This window comes from Myxocyprinus asiaticus, chromosome 38, assembly GCF_019703515.2.
Source record: "Myxocyprinus asiaticus isolate MX2 ecotype Aquarium Trade chromosome 38, UBuf_Myxa_2, whole genome shotgun sequence".
Classification (NCBI taxonomy): domain Eukaryota; kingdom Metazoa; phylum Chordata; class Actinopteri; order Cypriniformes; family Catostomidae; genus Myxocyprinus; species Myxocyprinus asiaticus.
Window position 1 is genome coordinate 11,351,190 of NC_059381.1, and position 15,849 is coordinate 11,367,038.

Here is a 15,849-nt window from a genome sequence, read left to right on the forward strand (position 1 = left end):
AGAGATCCCTGAATTTTCCACTTCTTAATAAGTGATTGAACAGTACTGACTGGCATTTTCAAGGCTTTGGATATCTTTTTATATCCTTTTCCATCTTTATACAGTTCCATTACCTTGTTATGCAGGTCTTTTGACAGTTCTTTTCTGCTCCCCATGGCTCAGTATCTAGCCTGCTCAGTGCATCCACGTGAGATCTAACAAACTCATTGACTATTTATACACAGACACTAATTGCAATTTAAAAAGCCACAGGTGTGGGAAATTAACCTTTAATTGCCATTTAAACCTGTGTGTGTCATCTTGTGTGTCTGTAACAAGGCCAAACATTCAAGGGTATGTAAACTTTTGATCAGGGCCATTTGGGTGATTTCTGTTATCATTATGATTTAAAAAGGATCCAAACAACTATGTGATAATAAATGGCTTCATATGATCACTATCCTTAAATAAAAGACAGTTTTTTGCATGATCAGTCATATTTTCCAAATCAATGCCAAAATTTCACAATTTCTGCCAGGGTATGCAAACTTTTGAGCACAACTGTATAGCCGTTAATCATGTTTTAAGATGCATTGCACTGAATTTAAGGTTATTGATCAACATTGGTGAACAGCTCAAAAGCCTGAAATATGATGAAATATGATTTGATAAATGTAACACTAGAGGACAATACCTGATAAAACTTCAAATATATACAACTTCAAGTAAGTGGCCAGAATGTGCTGCTGTTTTAGTGGAAGAAATATATTTTTTGACATTTAACATAGGCTAAATCTTATTTATTATTTACTTGGCTATTGTACAGGCCTATATTCAACATTATTGTATGTATATAAATATGGTGGGCACAGTCTTGTAAATTTTGTCAGAGGGAAGGCTGACTGGTTAAGACTTTGAAAACCCCTGCCTTAAAGAGATAAAAAAAAATATTAAAAGAGAATTTATCTGGACAGCCAACCTTGTTTGACAGTAGCAGAGGGATAGAGCTTTCCATGTTTGATTCCTTCCATGGCTGTGTGTAGTGAAGATGACAGAAGCTCTGCCGTCTTCATGTAAAGCACCAACTGCTCTGCATAACTGACAGAACACAAACATACACACATTTAACATTTAATGTACCACTGTACATACCATTTGATTCTAGTTGAGTCTATATATTAAGCTATTTTAACAGAACTGAAAAATAATATAACAGAACCCCATATATAAAGAACACAAGGTTTATTAAGCATCTCTATAAAAACAAGTGACAAAATGCTTCCTAATGGTGTGTAGAAATTAATTTAAAATTGCATACATTCTTTGTTGGAAACTTTGTTCACCCATACACGTTTTTGCATCCATTCGAGCTGTTTTCCAATTCTTTTCCTATGTAAACGTGCTAAAAAACAGCTAAAAGGAAGACTTTGACCATTGCACCTAGTCTTGCTGTTTTTTAAGCATCTTGCAAAGAATGCTGTGTTAAAGGAATATTCTGGGTTCAATACAAGTTAAGCTTAATCGACAGCATTTGTGGAATAATGTTGATAACCACAAATATTAATTTCAACATGTCCCTTTCTTTATTTTAAAAAGCGCAAAATCTGGGTTGCAGTGAGGCACTTACAATGGAAGTGAATGGGGCCAATCCGTAAATGTTAAAATACTCACTGTTTCAAAAGTATAGACACAAGACATAAATGTGCATGTTAACACAATTTTAGTGTGATAAAATCTGAGTAAAGTTATAGCCAATTTTACAACTTTGTGGCCATGACGATGTAATGCCGTAAACCCTAAAACGGCAGTAAAACTACTATTTGAACAACTTTAAAGCTCAAATAATACACAAGTTATACCAGAAGAATTAATGTAAGTGCTTTTATAAAATTATAAGTGTCACATTTCTGTCTTTAAACCCTCCAAAAATTTGCCCCATTCCATTTTAAGTGCCTCATTGTAAACTCGATTTCTGCTTTTTTTTTTTGTTAAGAAAAGGAGAGACGATTAAAAAATGTTTTTTTGTGGTATCAACATTATGCCACAAATACTGTCAACTGAACTAATGATGTATTGAACCCGGAATAATCCTTTAAGTCAAAAAGAACCTAAACTCTGACTTGCGATACCTGCTTGAAACATGGCTCAATTCGTTTGTTTTAGCACAAGGAAATGTTTGGTGTGTAAGGCCCCTAATAATGCACAATCTCCTCACCTCCACTCTCGGCTCAGAGAGCTGATCTGGTCAGCGACCAAGCTCTGCTGCTGGAATAAGCTGGTGGAGGACTGTTCTGCCTGGGCAGTCTCTCCACCCCGAGCACCAGCCACCTCCACCATACAACGAGCAAATTCCAGCATGAAGCGTAGCCTGCACAAAATGTCTGTGTGTTCCTGCTGCAAATGGAGAGAGAAGTGTACCATTAGAACTAGATCATATTCAGAAACTCACACTACAAACACATACAACTGGAAGCTAGCTAGTATAGCTTTACTGGATTTTGCTGTACTGGACTGTGTATGGATTTAAAAAAATGCAGTAAATTTGGTGCTTACCTCCATTAGGGTTTCCTCTGGTAGTTCAGGGGCTTCAAAAGTCACAGCTCCTCCCAGATTGGCTGAGATGGGGTCAAAAAAACCATAGCGGGGACTGGAGGATCCCTCGTAGCCATCAATGCATTGTGGGTAGCGGTTCGTGAGGGATCCCACTGGACTAATGGAACTTGAAGAGCCTACTGAGACACAGAAGAGGTCAGTTCAAAGGTCAGGTCAGTACTACCCTGAAGGCTCCATGTTATATTAAGACATCACCAATTCATATAAATCAATGAAGAATAATTAGTCAAAACTGGAGCAAATTCTCTTTACCTGAGAACTTCCTTGAGCGAGAACTCTGTGGAGGTGTCCCTCCACTGGGTGGAGAACCCACAGTAAACACCACTCGAGCTGGGCTACCTGAGCCCACCACAAAAGCTCCACCACCAGGGGGCGCTGTGAAGCAGAGTAGTGAGAATGTAAGGTTTTAGAAGACTGCATATTAGTTGATATGAGGGCTGTCGATTTAACGTGTTAATTCAGTGCGATTAGTTACATAAAAAATTACGCATACATTTTTTTTTGCGCAATTAATCATGTCCCTGGTCCGTAATAAGGAATATCCCTGAGCAATTTAAGCTTGAAGTACCACCTGTTTTCTCCAGGGGGCAGTAAGCGATACTTCAAATGTATATGCAACGCACAGCTTATACAGAGAACAAACCAACTATTCTGCAGACAGCACAACGAAGATGCATTATTGCGTTCAAAAATCTGAATTTAGGGATCTCTTTTTTTTTTTTTTAAGCATTAAACTACGTTTAACTTGACACATTGACCTAAAAATGGTATGATTATAACATGACGCAACTGAAATGAGATGCTCCAAAAGCGTCTGTCTGACGCAGGTGTACATTGACGGGTCCTTAGACAAGCCCTCATAATAAATCTCGGACTGACTGACAAATTCAATTGCAAACTGGATTGCAGTGAACTGTAGGCCAATGATTGGCTTATGTTCAATAATATGCAAATAAACAATACATTGGATTCTAAAGCCACTTTTTGTGCTGTCTTATCAATGCTTAACTCCTCTGCAACAATAATGTAATGCGTTTTAATTATTTGAATACTATTTGTATTATATATATATATATATATATATATATATATATATATATATATATATATATACACACACACACATACATACACACACACACTACCGGTCAAAAGTTTTGAAACACTCTTTATTATAATTTTTTTTGTTCACATTTTAGAATAATGGTAGAGCCATCAAAACTATGGAATAACATAAATGGAACTATGGGAATTATGTTGTGACTAAACAAATCCAAAATAAATCAAAACTGTGTTATATTTTAGCATTTTCAAAGTAGTCACCCTTTGCCTAGAATTTGCAGACATGTACTCTTGACATTTTCTCAACCAACTTCTTGAGGTATCACCCTGAGATGCTAACAGTAAAACTACATTACTCAAAATGCTAACTTGCCTTGCCATTTAACCTTGCTATCATGATAAATAAAGAAACTTGACACATGACCCTAGACTAGCCACATTTTGTATTCATTTTAAAAGTGAGTACACTGATCAGGTAAGACATGGAATTGTTTCAATGTGTGGATGAGTATTTTGTAGAGAAATCCTGTAATATCATACACGGACTGCATTAGCTTGCACAAGAATTTTCCGATTTAATCAGAATTTGGTCATATTCTGATTATATAAGCACCATTAAAATGCAATAACCTGACTGTTATAACCAGATTAAGCCAATATTTTGGTTCCTAGAAAACAACCAGCATATACCTGTATTAATCAGAAATTTCAACATGTCAACACCTAATTCAGGTCCAAAAGTAATTTTTAGTTTTCGTTTATTTGGAATATTCTAATTACATGTATCCAATAATATTTCAATAGCTATGGAGCATCTTTGTCAGAATAAGGGTTAAACAGAACAAGGACCTTAATCAGAAAATCATGTGTATGTAAACATGCCTGTCAAAGAACTCACCTGTGATGTCTATGGCTCTGTCAGAGTTAAGGTTCTCCATGCTGCCTCTTTCTCCTCTCTGTCCTCCAAATGCTGCCATAAGCAGCACCTCAGACAGGCGGCCGGTGCTCTGAGACCTGCCCCAACAATAGAAAGTACAAAAAATAGACAGTGGAAAAAGAAAACAATAAGGAATAAAGAAAAGCAGGGTGTGGGAGCTCAATTTTAGCTTGATTTCAGAGTTCGTACAGAAACTAAATCTTTTAAAAGCTTCTGCTTTTACCTTCCAAAGACTCTTTTCTCCTCAGGCTGGTAGGCAGGTGACAGACTGGGCTCTCCCTGAGCTGGCCTGAGACCCTGCTGGGCAAGAAAAGTGACCATGTTTGGGGAACTGGGGGGCTTCGGAAACTCGAATGGGGGCATGGCCTGAGACAAAATAAAAATTTGTATATACTGAGTGTCAGTGTTGGGTAAGTTACTTAAAAATAGTAATCCACTACAAATAGCTAATTATTTATGTAAAATTGTAATCAGATTATTAACAACTTGATTTAAAAAGTAATCCCAATATTAATTACTTTAAGTTACTTTCTAAAACACTTTTCCGCTCAACAAATTCAAATAATGTCTATATTTGTGTTATACTCAAGTCATACACTCAGCACCTCACATTTCTCCTTCACAATGACTCATTTCAGGGCCATAATGAATGCATTCTACATAAATAATATATTAGAAATAAGCATAACCCTATAATGTACTTAAAAGTAATTAAATTATTTAAAATTTTTATATTCTTTATAATTGACACTGCTGAGTGTATACTAAAGCCCAAAGTATACTTTGGTTGTCCGCGTTGCTGATTGCTCCACGCACGGTATGCGTGATGCAAATTTGTCATCAGCACAGTCTGCGCTGACTGTCCGAGCACGGCCCATATTTTCGAAATGTTCACAGACGAGGACTGTACTAAAAGAGTATCACAATGCAGTTATAGTGCGTATGAGTCGAGCGCATTTGCATTCACTTGCAGTCAGAACAGTATACCGTTTTTTTTCTCCCCTTTTTCTCCCCAATTTGGAATGCCCAATTCCCAATGCGCTCTAAGTCCTCGTGGTGGCGTAGTGACTCGCCTCAATCCAGGTGGCGGAGGACGAATCTCAGTTGCCTCCGCGTCCGAGACAGTCAACCTACACATCTTATCACGTGGCTTGTTGAGCGCGTTACCGCGGAGATGTCGCGCATGTGGAGGCTTCACGCCATCCACGCACAACTCACCACGCGCCTCACCGAGAGCGAGAACCACATTATAGCGACCATGAGGAGGTTACCCCATGTGACCCTACCTTCCCTAGCAACAGGGCAAATTTGGTTGCTTAGGAGACCTGATTGGAGTCACTCAGCACAACTGGGATTCGAAAACACGAACTCCAGGGGTGGTAGTCAGCATCTTTACTCGCTGCGCTACCCAGGCCCCCCCAGAAGAGTATACTTTGAAAGGCAAAACGGTCGACCGGGATACAAAAAAATTAAGTATACCAGGGCCTTAAGAGGTCATTTGATAGCATATGTACACACAAACAGAAATGAAACAGAATTAAATCTTACTCTGGAAGGAGAACCCAGGATGGTTGGCAGAGGGCTTCGTTGCATAAGTTCACTGAGCCTGGGAGAGGAGTGCAGGGTCCTAAAGGGCATTGTGTTTCCCTGAGGGACTACCACCGGGTCTGAATGCTGCTTTCTGATCTTCTGCCTACACCCCCCAGTCGCCTCCAGCAAACAAGGGGCGCTGTTGAGCCGTGTCCCCAGGCCCTGCTGCTGTTGGGTCCGAGCCTTGGTTTCTAAACGTACAGCCAAAATGGTGCAAGGTGAGTCATTTGAAAACAAATCATTCAATGGAACAATTACTAATCACCATTACACATCATTAATTGATCAGATTCACATTCTGGGCAGAAATGAAAGACAATGATTTAATTAGCAAGAGTTCTCTTCATTAACTTAATTGACCTCCAACAAATAGTAATTGGACTATGTATGACTTCACTTTTGAAAACAACAATAGAGTATGGAAACAGAAGAAGGGCGCTTTTACCTCCACCCCGAGAGCCCCTGTGAACCATTTCTGCACCTGCTGTGCACATTTGTCCTGGTAACTCAGGAATGGTATCAACTTTTAAGACAAGAGGGGAGGGGGAGAGAAAAACAGTTCTTTTAGCTACAGTGATCTGACTAAAGAAAGAAAGCCAAAATTACCACTCACCCTGTGGAGAGAGCTGGAAGGGTTTGGCACCCCCCGTAGACAGTCTGCGGGGAGTGAGACCTAGCTGAGGGGGGGAAGGCCCTGTTCGTCCACAGGACAAAGAACTCCCACTACCGCACCTCTGGACTGTGCCAGACCTGATAGAAAGAGTGAGAGAGACAGAGTAAATGCCATGCGGCAATCTAAGACAAACTCATCAGATTACTAATGTATCTCTACAAGGGAGTGTACGTATGCAAGAATGTGGATTAACCCACCGTGGAGAGCACTCTTGACCCGGGAATTGGAGGTTCTGCTCCATGCGCTGGTAGTTGTGAATCTGTGTGGGGACTGGAATGGGTACAGACTGCCCATAGTAGCTATAGTTACTCCCAGAGAACTCACTTGGCCTGCTGAGAATGAGCCGGAAATAGAGAGCAACATGAGATCCAGAATAAGAAAACATAGAGAGAGAGACAGAGAGAGAAAAAAAATGGGTACACAGAAAGAAACTGACATTAGTTTATGTTCCAGATCCTGATCAATAAAATAAAAACATTTCATATCTCATGGGAAACTTCTGCAGAAGCATTACTGTTTTCAAAGCAAAACAGTAAAACGGTCAGAGGCAGAGGCTGGCAAAGTTCTATCAGTGTCTTTTGGGCTTTTGGTATTATAGTTTTGTTTCTCCAAATTACATTTATTTTGAATAATATTTTCTTTAAATTGAATTTTAATTATAGTTTTGCTTTAGATAGTTTCAGTAATTATTAGGGCTGTGGATTTAACATATCCACATATTTATTCCGTAATAAGTAATGTTCCTACCATTGGTCCAATTCAAGCTTGAATTGGTGCGGCAGTAGGGGGCAGTCAGCTCCAGTTGTACAGGCAACTCACCTCGTCAAACCAACGAGAGCAACAGGCAGCACAGCCTTTTGCACCCAAAGACAGCTGGACAGGGCACAGAAGATGCAGGGATCTCGAGACACGTTTTTCAACGTTTCAGACTACATTTAGCGCTTATGATTACAGATGCTGAAAACTAGTGAAACGCGACAAGTGAGATGCTCCAAAAGCGATGCATCAGTACATAGACCAACAATTAAAAATGAAGCAGAGGGAAGTAGGCCAATAATAGGGTTATGTTCAATGATATGGTAATGAACAATACTTTGACTATTTTTTTTTTTTTTACTGAAATAAAAAAATTATATAATAATTAGGGAGTGATTATTTGCACTAAGTGTAAATAGTACCTGCCACACAGCGTGCTATTTGCACTCAAATAGTCAGGTGGAAACACAGATATTGAAAAAAACTGCACCCCCAAGTGTCACTGCAATGGCTTAGTGTGTAAAGATGGTGTGCATGTGCTTTTTGCATGCGGACAAACATGGTGTGACTTCAAAATAAGACAACAAAATCATTACGAAAATGACTAGTTATTTTTTTTGATAATTTTTTCTATTTCAGCTTTTGATTTTAAGTTTTTACATTGCGTTAATTATTTTATTTCAGTTTACGAACATGTTTTTACATCAATAGCTTTCTTAATTCAGTTTTGTGCATGACTGTTGATTTCAAGGGGCATGTTTAATAATGGAAGAGAACAGGACACTCAGTGCCCATCAAAGACACAATACTCCTGCCAATCCAGGACTCATTTCCCCTGTGGTGCTAAAAGCACCAGGCCCCGATCCATCTTCAATGACCCAGAAACCAAACAGTGACAAGAGCAGCCACTGCCAACCAGGAAGAAATCATCTCTGTCTCAGCAGCTAAATGTAGAAATGCACTACTCTTAAATGTCCCAGGCCTCCTGCTCATAACAGATTTGCTTGCAGCAAACACACCAGAAATACTCTGCCAAGAAATAGTCATCATGTTAACCAACATCATACTCAAGTGCTGCCCGACTGTGCGTCCAACTTGCTGTGTTCTTACCCGCTGGGTCCAGGAGAGCTGCTGTAGGAGGGAGAGCGTGGTGGAGTCTTGCCTTGACTGCATTGACCTCCAGACACCAGAAGGGAACTCCTAATGCAGGGCAGAGGTAGGGAACATTAGCAGTGGAGTCAAGCTCACACATCAGCAGGAAACTTAATTCAATTTTATCTTATCAAACTGGAATTTTATTTTGCCAATTGTAAAGAGTCTACACAGCTGCTCTGAGATTGTTTTCTACAAAGAAACAGATTTATTACAACACCCAAGAAAAAACAGGCTGGTTATGCCACTTTTGTTGCAAGCTAGATTGAAACTTGCATCAGCAGTGTAAGCACCAATGCTTAATGGGCCTTATGCATGAAATACAAGCAGAACAAATTACAGAGTGAATTGATCATAAACCATTCTTGTGAAAATTGTGGCAACTTAAGTAAGAATGCTTTTTGAGAATATTTTCCACAGAAATTCATTCTGTTTGCATTTCATTAATAAGCCCAAATAAGCTGCAGCATGAGCGTTAACCTCTAGGCCACGACTCCAACACACTATGTGGACATAATTGCAGTTTAATGTGTGTTTTCATTCACAAAACACAATGTTGTGTTATTGGTGTCACATTGCCCCACAAAAATTTATATAACCAACCTTGTTGGAGACAAATAGAAAACAGATTCTCTCTATGGCATCTGTAAACAGTTTAAGAGAGTTCTTACCCACTATACATCAGACTGTCCTGGAGAACCTTTCCTGTTGGCATTTCACAGGTAAGCTCACCTATAGGAAGTGATAGAAAGAGAAAGAAAGAGAAAAGACAGACAGAACAAGTTTGAGGACATGCTAAATACCCAGAATCGTGACCCAGAGGGAAAGAAAATGAAGTTCTCCCTGGACAAATGCTGGCTTACTGGGGAAATGAGCAGGAACCATGACAAAATCATCAATGTCACAGGACGAATTTTTGCTACTGCTTCCGCCACCACCTGAGTCCTTCAGTAGGAAACCTGGAGAGTCCTGTGTAGGGGAGGCCAACGCCTTTGCACGGACCTGCTGGATCTCCGCAAGGGATTGCTGCAACATTTGGGAGAGAATGACATAATATGCTATGTTAAATGCTTAAATGAAGGAGTTCCCCCTTGTTGTCCTGAATATTTTTAAAAGCAGGGTTCCCACACCTTTTGACCTGTGAACTTCCAATACTTTTTCAAGATTTTTCCAGTCATTTGTGGATAAGGATTATTGATCATTTTATTCCATAACTAAGATTTAATTTAATTTCCATGATTTTTCCAGACCTGGAAATCTTAGTTTTAAACTTCCCTCATATTTCCAGGTTTTTCATATCTTCCATGTTCCAATTTATAGACGAGACCTAACCAGTGGTAAAAGCTCTCTTCCATGTATTGTAAATGCAAGTAGAGGGTGGCCAGACCTTTGAAGCTCCAAAAATACATAATTGCCACATAAAAGTAATCCATAAAACTCCATAAATGGTTAAATCCATATTCCAGAAGTGATATGACAAGTGTGGGTGAGAAACAGACCAATACTTAAGTCCTTTTTTCCATAAATTTCCATTTTCACTTTCAAAATGTAAAAGAATATGAAAGTGAAAGTGGAAATTTATGGAACAAAAGGACTTAAATATTGGTCTGTTTTTCACCCACACTTGTCATATCGTTTCTGAAGATATGGATTTAACCACTGGAGTTTTATGGATTACTTTTATGTGGCAATTATGTGATTTTTGGAGCTTCAAAGGTCTGGCCACCATTCATTAACATTGTGAGGACCAACAGAGCGGAGATATTCTTCTAAAAACCTTTGTGTTCTGCAGAAGAAAGTAAGTCATACACATCTGCTATGGCATGAGGGTGAGTAAATGATGAGAGAATTTTCTGAAATAGTGCCTTTGTTTGATGAGACAGCAGGCTGCTGAGCAGGCCCTATCCTCATGTCTGTGATAAACTCCTGACCCAAAGAAGGACTTATCAGTGCAACTGAAATAATGAGCTGCCAAAGATTTCACGAATGAGTTTCTTAAAATACAGACATGCACACTTACAGGCGGAGAGGCCAGGTGTGAAGTGGATGAGCTACTGCATGAGCTGGCAGAGGCTGAGCTGGGAAGGCATGTCATGGCCACTGGAGCAGCTGTGAATACACACACAACATTAATATCCTGAAATATACATATCAAACAAATGCTAGTGTCAAAAAAAAAAAACAACAACATACACATTTATGAAAATAAATCAAGTACCACATGATTGCCAGGTAAAGCGAATACAATAGAAAGATCCCTATATGGTAATTTCTACACCACTAGCACCACCAAATGGAAAATGTATTAATGCAATTCCGTTTGTTACCACAAAAGTCATGGAAATTAACCACATCATCTTTGAATTTTAAGAGAGAGGCTAGATACATCATTAAAAGTAAAAGCGTAGTAACTCACACTTCTTCATAGAGGAGCTCGCTTCCAAGAAGGGGTGTCTGAAAAATTCATCTACAGAAACAGAAGGATTTTATGATCAGCACAGTAAGACGTTGGAAAAGACCTGACCAGTGCCTAATCTACACTTGGAAAAGGAAAAATACATAATATCATCTACAAACTAAATAAAATAGTGGGTTAAAAAGGTCAAGACATTCTGGGTAAATCAGATTAATGCATTAATTTACCGGGGTATGTGGAAGATATGGACTATAAGGCATATGGGTATAAAGAGCACTAACCGAAGTCCATACGGTCCTTATGGTTCCTCTGCAGGAGGCCGAGCAGCAGGTGTCTGAGATGGTTGGAAGTTTCTCTAGGAATGCTTTAGAGAATGAAGGAAAGACAGGCTTTTGCAGAAAATCCATACACATTTCAAAAATCTCAAAACAATAAGATGCATAAGATTACACTTACTTCGGGCTGAGAGTTTTATGTTTCTCATAAAACAAGCGGAGGTCCTGGGGACTGCTGGCCTGATGGACAGACAAACAAAAGACACTTAATAGAATGTATTTCATTTAAAAAATAATGCAATTTAATGTAAAAAAATAAATATGCTATGGATATCAATAACCCTTGTGCACATCACAGGGAGGATAGCACTTGGGAATTATTCTTCAGACTAGATGCAAGTATCTAAGTATAGTAAGTATTATAATGGAGATATGAGAAGTGACAAAACAATTTTGTGTGTACTTCTGCACTGTCTATAGTTAACTCTAGGGTTAAAGTCAAGTTTGCATATTTCAACTAAGTATGAAAAGTATGTACTACACTGATAATGTTAATTTATGTAAAAGTATGCAATCTAGACACCACTGACACATACAATTTTCAACATAGTATAAATAGCACTTAACATGGTATGTTTGCAAAGTATACAAATGAGGTTTCAGCTCTGATAGAAAGTGCGCACCTGAAACGGAGCCTTTCCAGTCAGGCACTGAAACACAATGGTTCCTATACTCCACAGGTCAGCCTTAGCATCATAGTTCTGTGACATAATCACCTCAGGTGCCTGTTGAACAGACGACAGCATTAAAGAGTTATAATTACAATGACACATGTATATGCAAAGTTCAAGAGGAAGAAAATACACAATACATACCATGTACATGGGGGACCCACAGAGCGTGGCGGCCATCATGTTGTTCTGGAGGTGCCGTGCAAAGCCAAAGTCAGCTTAGGAGACACAAGTAAGATCTTAGTAACTGTGGTAGAGAAGTAATTTCTGGGAAACAAACCATCAAACCACTTATATCTGTGATTTATAATCCTACGTAATATGCAAGAATGTGCTGTATCTCTAGAGTAGATTAATTGTTCTTTAACCTCCTGAGACCAACGTCCAAATGCATGACCATGTATGTGGACTACAGGCTCATTTTCCTTAAAATATCCTATATTCATTGTGCATTATCTCATTGAGAATCAATGGGTTCATCCAAAAGCTGGAAAATGTTGCTTTCAGAGGCTGTATATGGAATTATGATGAAAAGAAGATGAATTTCAGACTGTTCTGAGATCAGTGCAGCACACTGGAGGCCAAGTCATTCCCTAATTAGGGAACAAGGGAGCATCATGTAGCCTTCCTATGAAGCCAAGTGCATTCACTCCAAACATCTGGTTAAAAGTTTAGTTTCAAGCTGCAGATGATATTTGGACCACTCAACATGTTTGGCAGACATGGGACAATAGTAATCAGTACATAGATACAGATTTTTTAATGCAAAATTTGATTTTAACATGGTTTGCTGTGATTGGATGATGCTGGCCATTAATTTGAATCTGAATTATTGATGCTAATTTCTAATGTAATGTCGGTAACATCTTAAAAACATGAATAACCAACACTTCTGGAAACATAAACCATTATAATAACACAAATCTGACTTTTTTAGGAAACTACTTGTTTTTTTGGTACTTTATATTCTTAGGGGCTACTAGAGTAGTTACAAATCAAAAGGGGGAATGGAAAATGCACACAGCAGTCACGCTTGGCTCTCAGGAGGTTCATTCTATTAATTTAGAAAGAAATTTAAAAGAAATCATGTAGTACATTACAGAGCTCTCTAACTATGACATTTTGATCGATATTCTGCATTCTCTTGAAGACTGTGTGCTTCTGCAGACACAACATTGAATTAAGAGTATTCTGATAAAGAAAAATAATTTCAATGTGTAAACACAAATGCTTGCTCAAATGTTTATGCAGAAGTTTTTAATGCTTTGAGAGTCCGAGATGTAGCGATACACCAGACACAGTGACACAGTCTATGCATCCGCTACATACACACCTATCTTAATGCAGGCGTTGCTGGAGTGGGACTTGCGACCTGTGGGGTGGGACAGCAGGATGTTCTGGGGTTTCAGGTCTCTGTGGATGATGCCTTTGGCCTGAAGGACCCTCATAGCCCCTGCTATCTGCTGCAGGAATACTCGGATGGTGTCTTCACTTAAAGTGCCCTTAGCTGAAAGTGTATTAAAGATGAGTAATTTTCATTCTTTCCACTGTTTTTATTACAGAGGACATAACAACTTGTAACAGGTTACATTACAAATTTGTCAGCCAAATTTTATGTAAATGCAAGTTTCTACACCTTGCACATACAAGCAATGTAATACAGAGACAAACACACACCCTTTTCCTTCTGGTCTAACTTCCTGAGTTTGGTTTTGCATGATTCTGAAATAAACTGCTATCATTTCTTTCATCATAAAAGCATAATCTCTAAATAGACATGAAATACAGCTATTTAAGTTAGTGCGAGAACCAGCCCTACTCTGTCAAAGCAGATCCTCTTTTTGCAGCTCACCTCTTTTTCCTGAATTAGCACATATTAAGAGTTATTATTAAAGGTAAATTGTGTAATTTCTGTGCAACTAGTGGCATTGAGCAAGAATGCAAAAATAATGACTGGTTTCAAACAGGTTTCTGGAACACTCCCATTTGCCAATGGTCGGCAAAACAGTTCCCGCCCCCAACTCACGCCATTGATTCAGCCAATGTTGCTTTGTAGGGCTGGTAAGAGGATGTTAAGAGTAATGTTTTGATAGCACCACAAAGCCACAATGTTTACAATTTTGGGGGGAATCAATGTACAAATGGCTTACTTATGGAAAAGAAATCTAAAAAATCAGGTCATGTTTGACAATGATATGTACCACTTACAGTGCAAGTAGTCAGCCAGGTCTCCTCCATTGCAGTACTAAAAGTTAATAAAGAAGGAACAGTGAACATTAAAGGATGAGCATTAACCACTTAGTTTGAATAACAGAGCACTGCATAACAATCTTTTTAGTTTTAACAATGCTGTATGACAAAACCTGAATCTGAATGGGCCTTAGTTCTCTGCATGCAGAGAGAGGATTCACATGCATATTAAAACAAAGGATGGGCCATTATTTCCCTTTGTGCACTACTGATAAGCTTCCCTGTGACCCCATTGCTTTTCTGTGACTCAAAAGAGGTTTTCTAAGAACTGACATGCTGGAAGGGCCTCTGCAGGAAGTTCTAAAGTAATTGGAAAAGATTAAAGATCCTCACCATGTTTTTTTGATAGGGCTGCTTGATGACAAAAACTAATATAATAATTGTTAAAAACATAACTGATGATTATTTCCAATAATATTGTAATTGCAAATATTTTGATTAATAATTCATATTAAAATGCTAACATTCTGCCTAACATCTGCTTTTGTGTTCTAGTGAGGAAAGATTAATCATAAGGGTTTGAAACAACATGGGGAGTACATGATGACTTTATTTTTACTTAAGGGTGAACTATCCCTTTAATCACGGCAGCCGTAATCATGATCATTTTTTCTATTAATTGTGCAGCCCTATTGTATAAAGTACTCTGAATTCAGACCATTTTCTGTCTAACTTTGTCATGTTAACAACTGCAGCTGTCTTCCACTTGCCCCAGAGCATGGCTAATTGCAGGCATTACCAGGTACAAGACAGACAAGATAAACAACAAAAGACACTAGGAAAACATGCTGACTTACCTCCATCACTAGGTACACAGAGCTTGCCGTTTCCTTAAAAGAGACATGAGTAATGAGATTCAAAACAGTACGATAAAGGATGACCAACACATTATGTACGTTATGTCTTTAATTTGAAAGAAATATGCAAAACATATTAAACATGCTGAGACATTTGGAACGCCGTAAGAACATGTTAACAGTTGATATTGTACCCAGTTTTAACAGCTTTTTTGTGTGTATTGAAAATGCACTGAACCGACACTAATCCTTGTTGACTGGCTGGTTTAGTTTGGCTAACATATGGCGTGAGGAGTGTGTTTTTTTCTGCACAGGGTCATAATGGGCTAATAAGGGCAAGAGGGAGGGCAAAGGTCAAAGGCTGTGTTAATACTCAGCATTTTCATAGTTCAAAAATGTAACTATCATTGGCGCCTACCAGTGTAACTCAATGAAAAAGAGATGACTTATTTTGCTTTTACAAAGAAAGTATGGCATAAAATAAAAACTAACAAATGTAAGTGATGCTTGCTTGTGAAAAAGTCTCTGCCATGATGTTAGGTTGAGGGTGGTTGCCAGGGCATTGTTATGTGGTTACTAAGGTGTTCTGAGTGGTTTACAGTACATTGCTATGCAATT

General features: G+C 38.6%; 1 protein-coding gene across 6 annotated transcripts in view; it reads right to left on the minus strand.

The window, feature by feature from the left end:
* Window positions 1-15,849, minus strand: part of ulk1b (unc-51 like autophagy activating kinase 1) — a 30,005-nt gene that overhangs the window by 6,186 nt on the left and 7,970 nt on the right. For 2 of the 6 annotated variants that reach the window (XM_051677437.1, XM_051677434.1), the window contains exons 4-25: window positions 15,232-15,264; window positions 14,393-14,429; window positions 13,518-13,691; window positions 12,329-12,402; window positions 12,137-12,238; window positions 11,635-11,693; window positions 11,460-11,542; window positions 11,179-11,229; window positions 10,783-10,871; window positions 9,626-9,788; window positions 9,434-9,494; window positions 8,721-8,810; window positions 7,052-7,186; window positions 6,795-6,931; window positions 6,627-6,704; window positions 6,140-6,372; window positions 4,815-4,957; window positions 4,553-4,668; window positions 2,845-2,967; window positions 2,533-2,711; window positions 2,195-2,373; window positions 959-1,077 (exon numbers count right to left, since the gene is read on the minus strand). In XM_051677437.1, the coding sequence (XP_051533397.1) occupies window positions 959-1,077; window positions 2,195-2,373; window positions 2,533-2,711; window positions 2,845-2,967; window positions 4,553-4,668; window positions 4,815-4,957; window positions 6,140-6,372; window positions 6,627-6,704; window positions 6,795-6,931; window positions 7,052-7,186; window positions 8,721-8,810; window positions 9,434-9,494; window positions 9,626-9,788; window positions 10,783-10,871; window positions 11,179-11,229; window positions 11,460-11,542; window positions 11,635-11,693; window positions 12,137-12,238; window positions 12,329-12,402; window positions 13,518-13,691; window positions 14,393-14,429; window positions 15,232-15,264 (2,458 nt within the window). The remainder of the gene's footprint in view (window positions 1-958; window positions 1,078-2,194; window positions 2,374-2,532; window positions 2,712-2,844; window positions 2,968-4,552; window positions 4,669-4,814; window positions 4,958-6,139; window positions 6,373-6,626; window positions 6,705-6,794; window positions 6,932-7,051; window positions 7,187-8,720; window positions 8,811-9,433; window positions 9,495-9,625; window positions 9,789-10,782; window positions 10,872-11,178; window positions 11,230-11,459; window positions 11,543-11,634; window positions 11,694-12,136; window positions 12,239-12,328; window positions 12,403-13,517; window positions 13,692-14,392; window positions 14,430-15,231; window positions 15,265-15,849) is intronic. The other 4 variants (XM_051677439.1, XM_051677436.1, XM_051677438.1 and 1 more) reach the window with 4 other exon arrangements.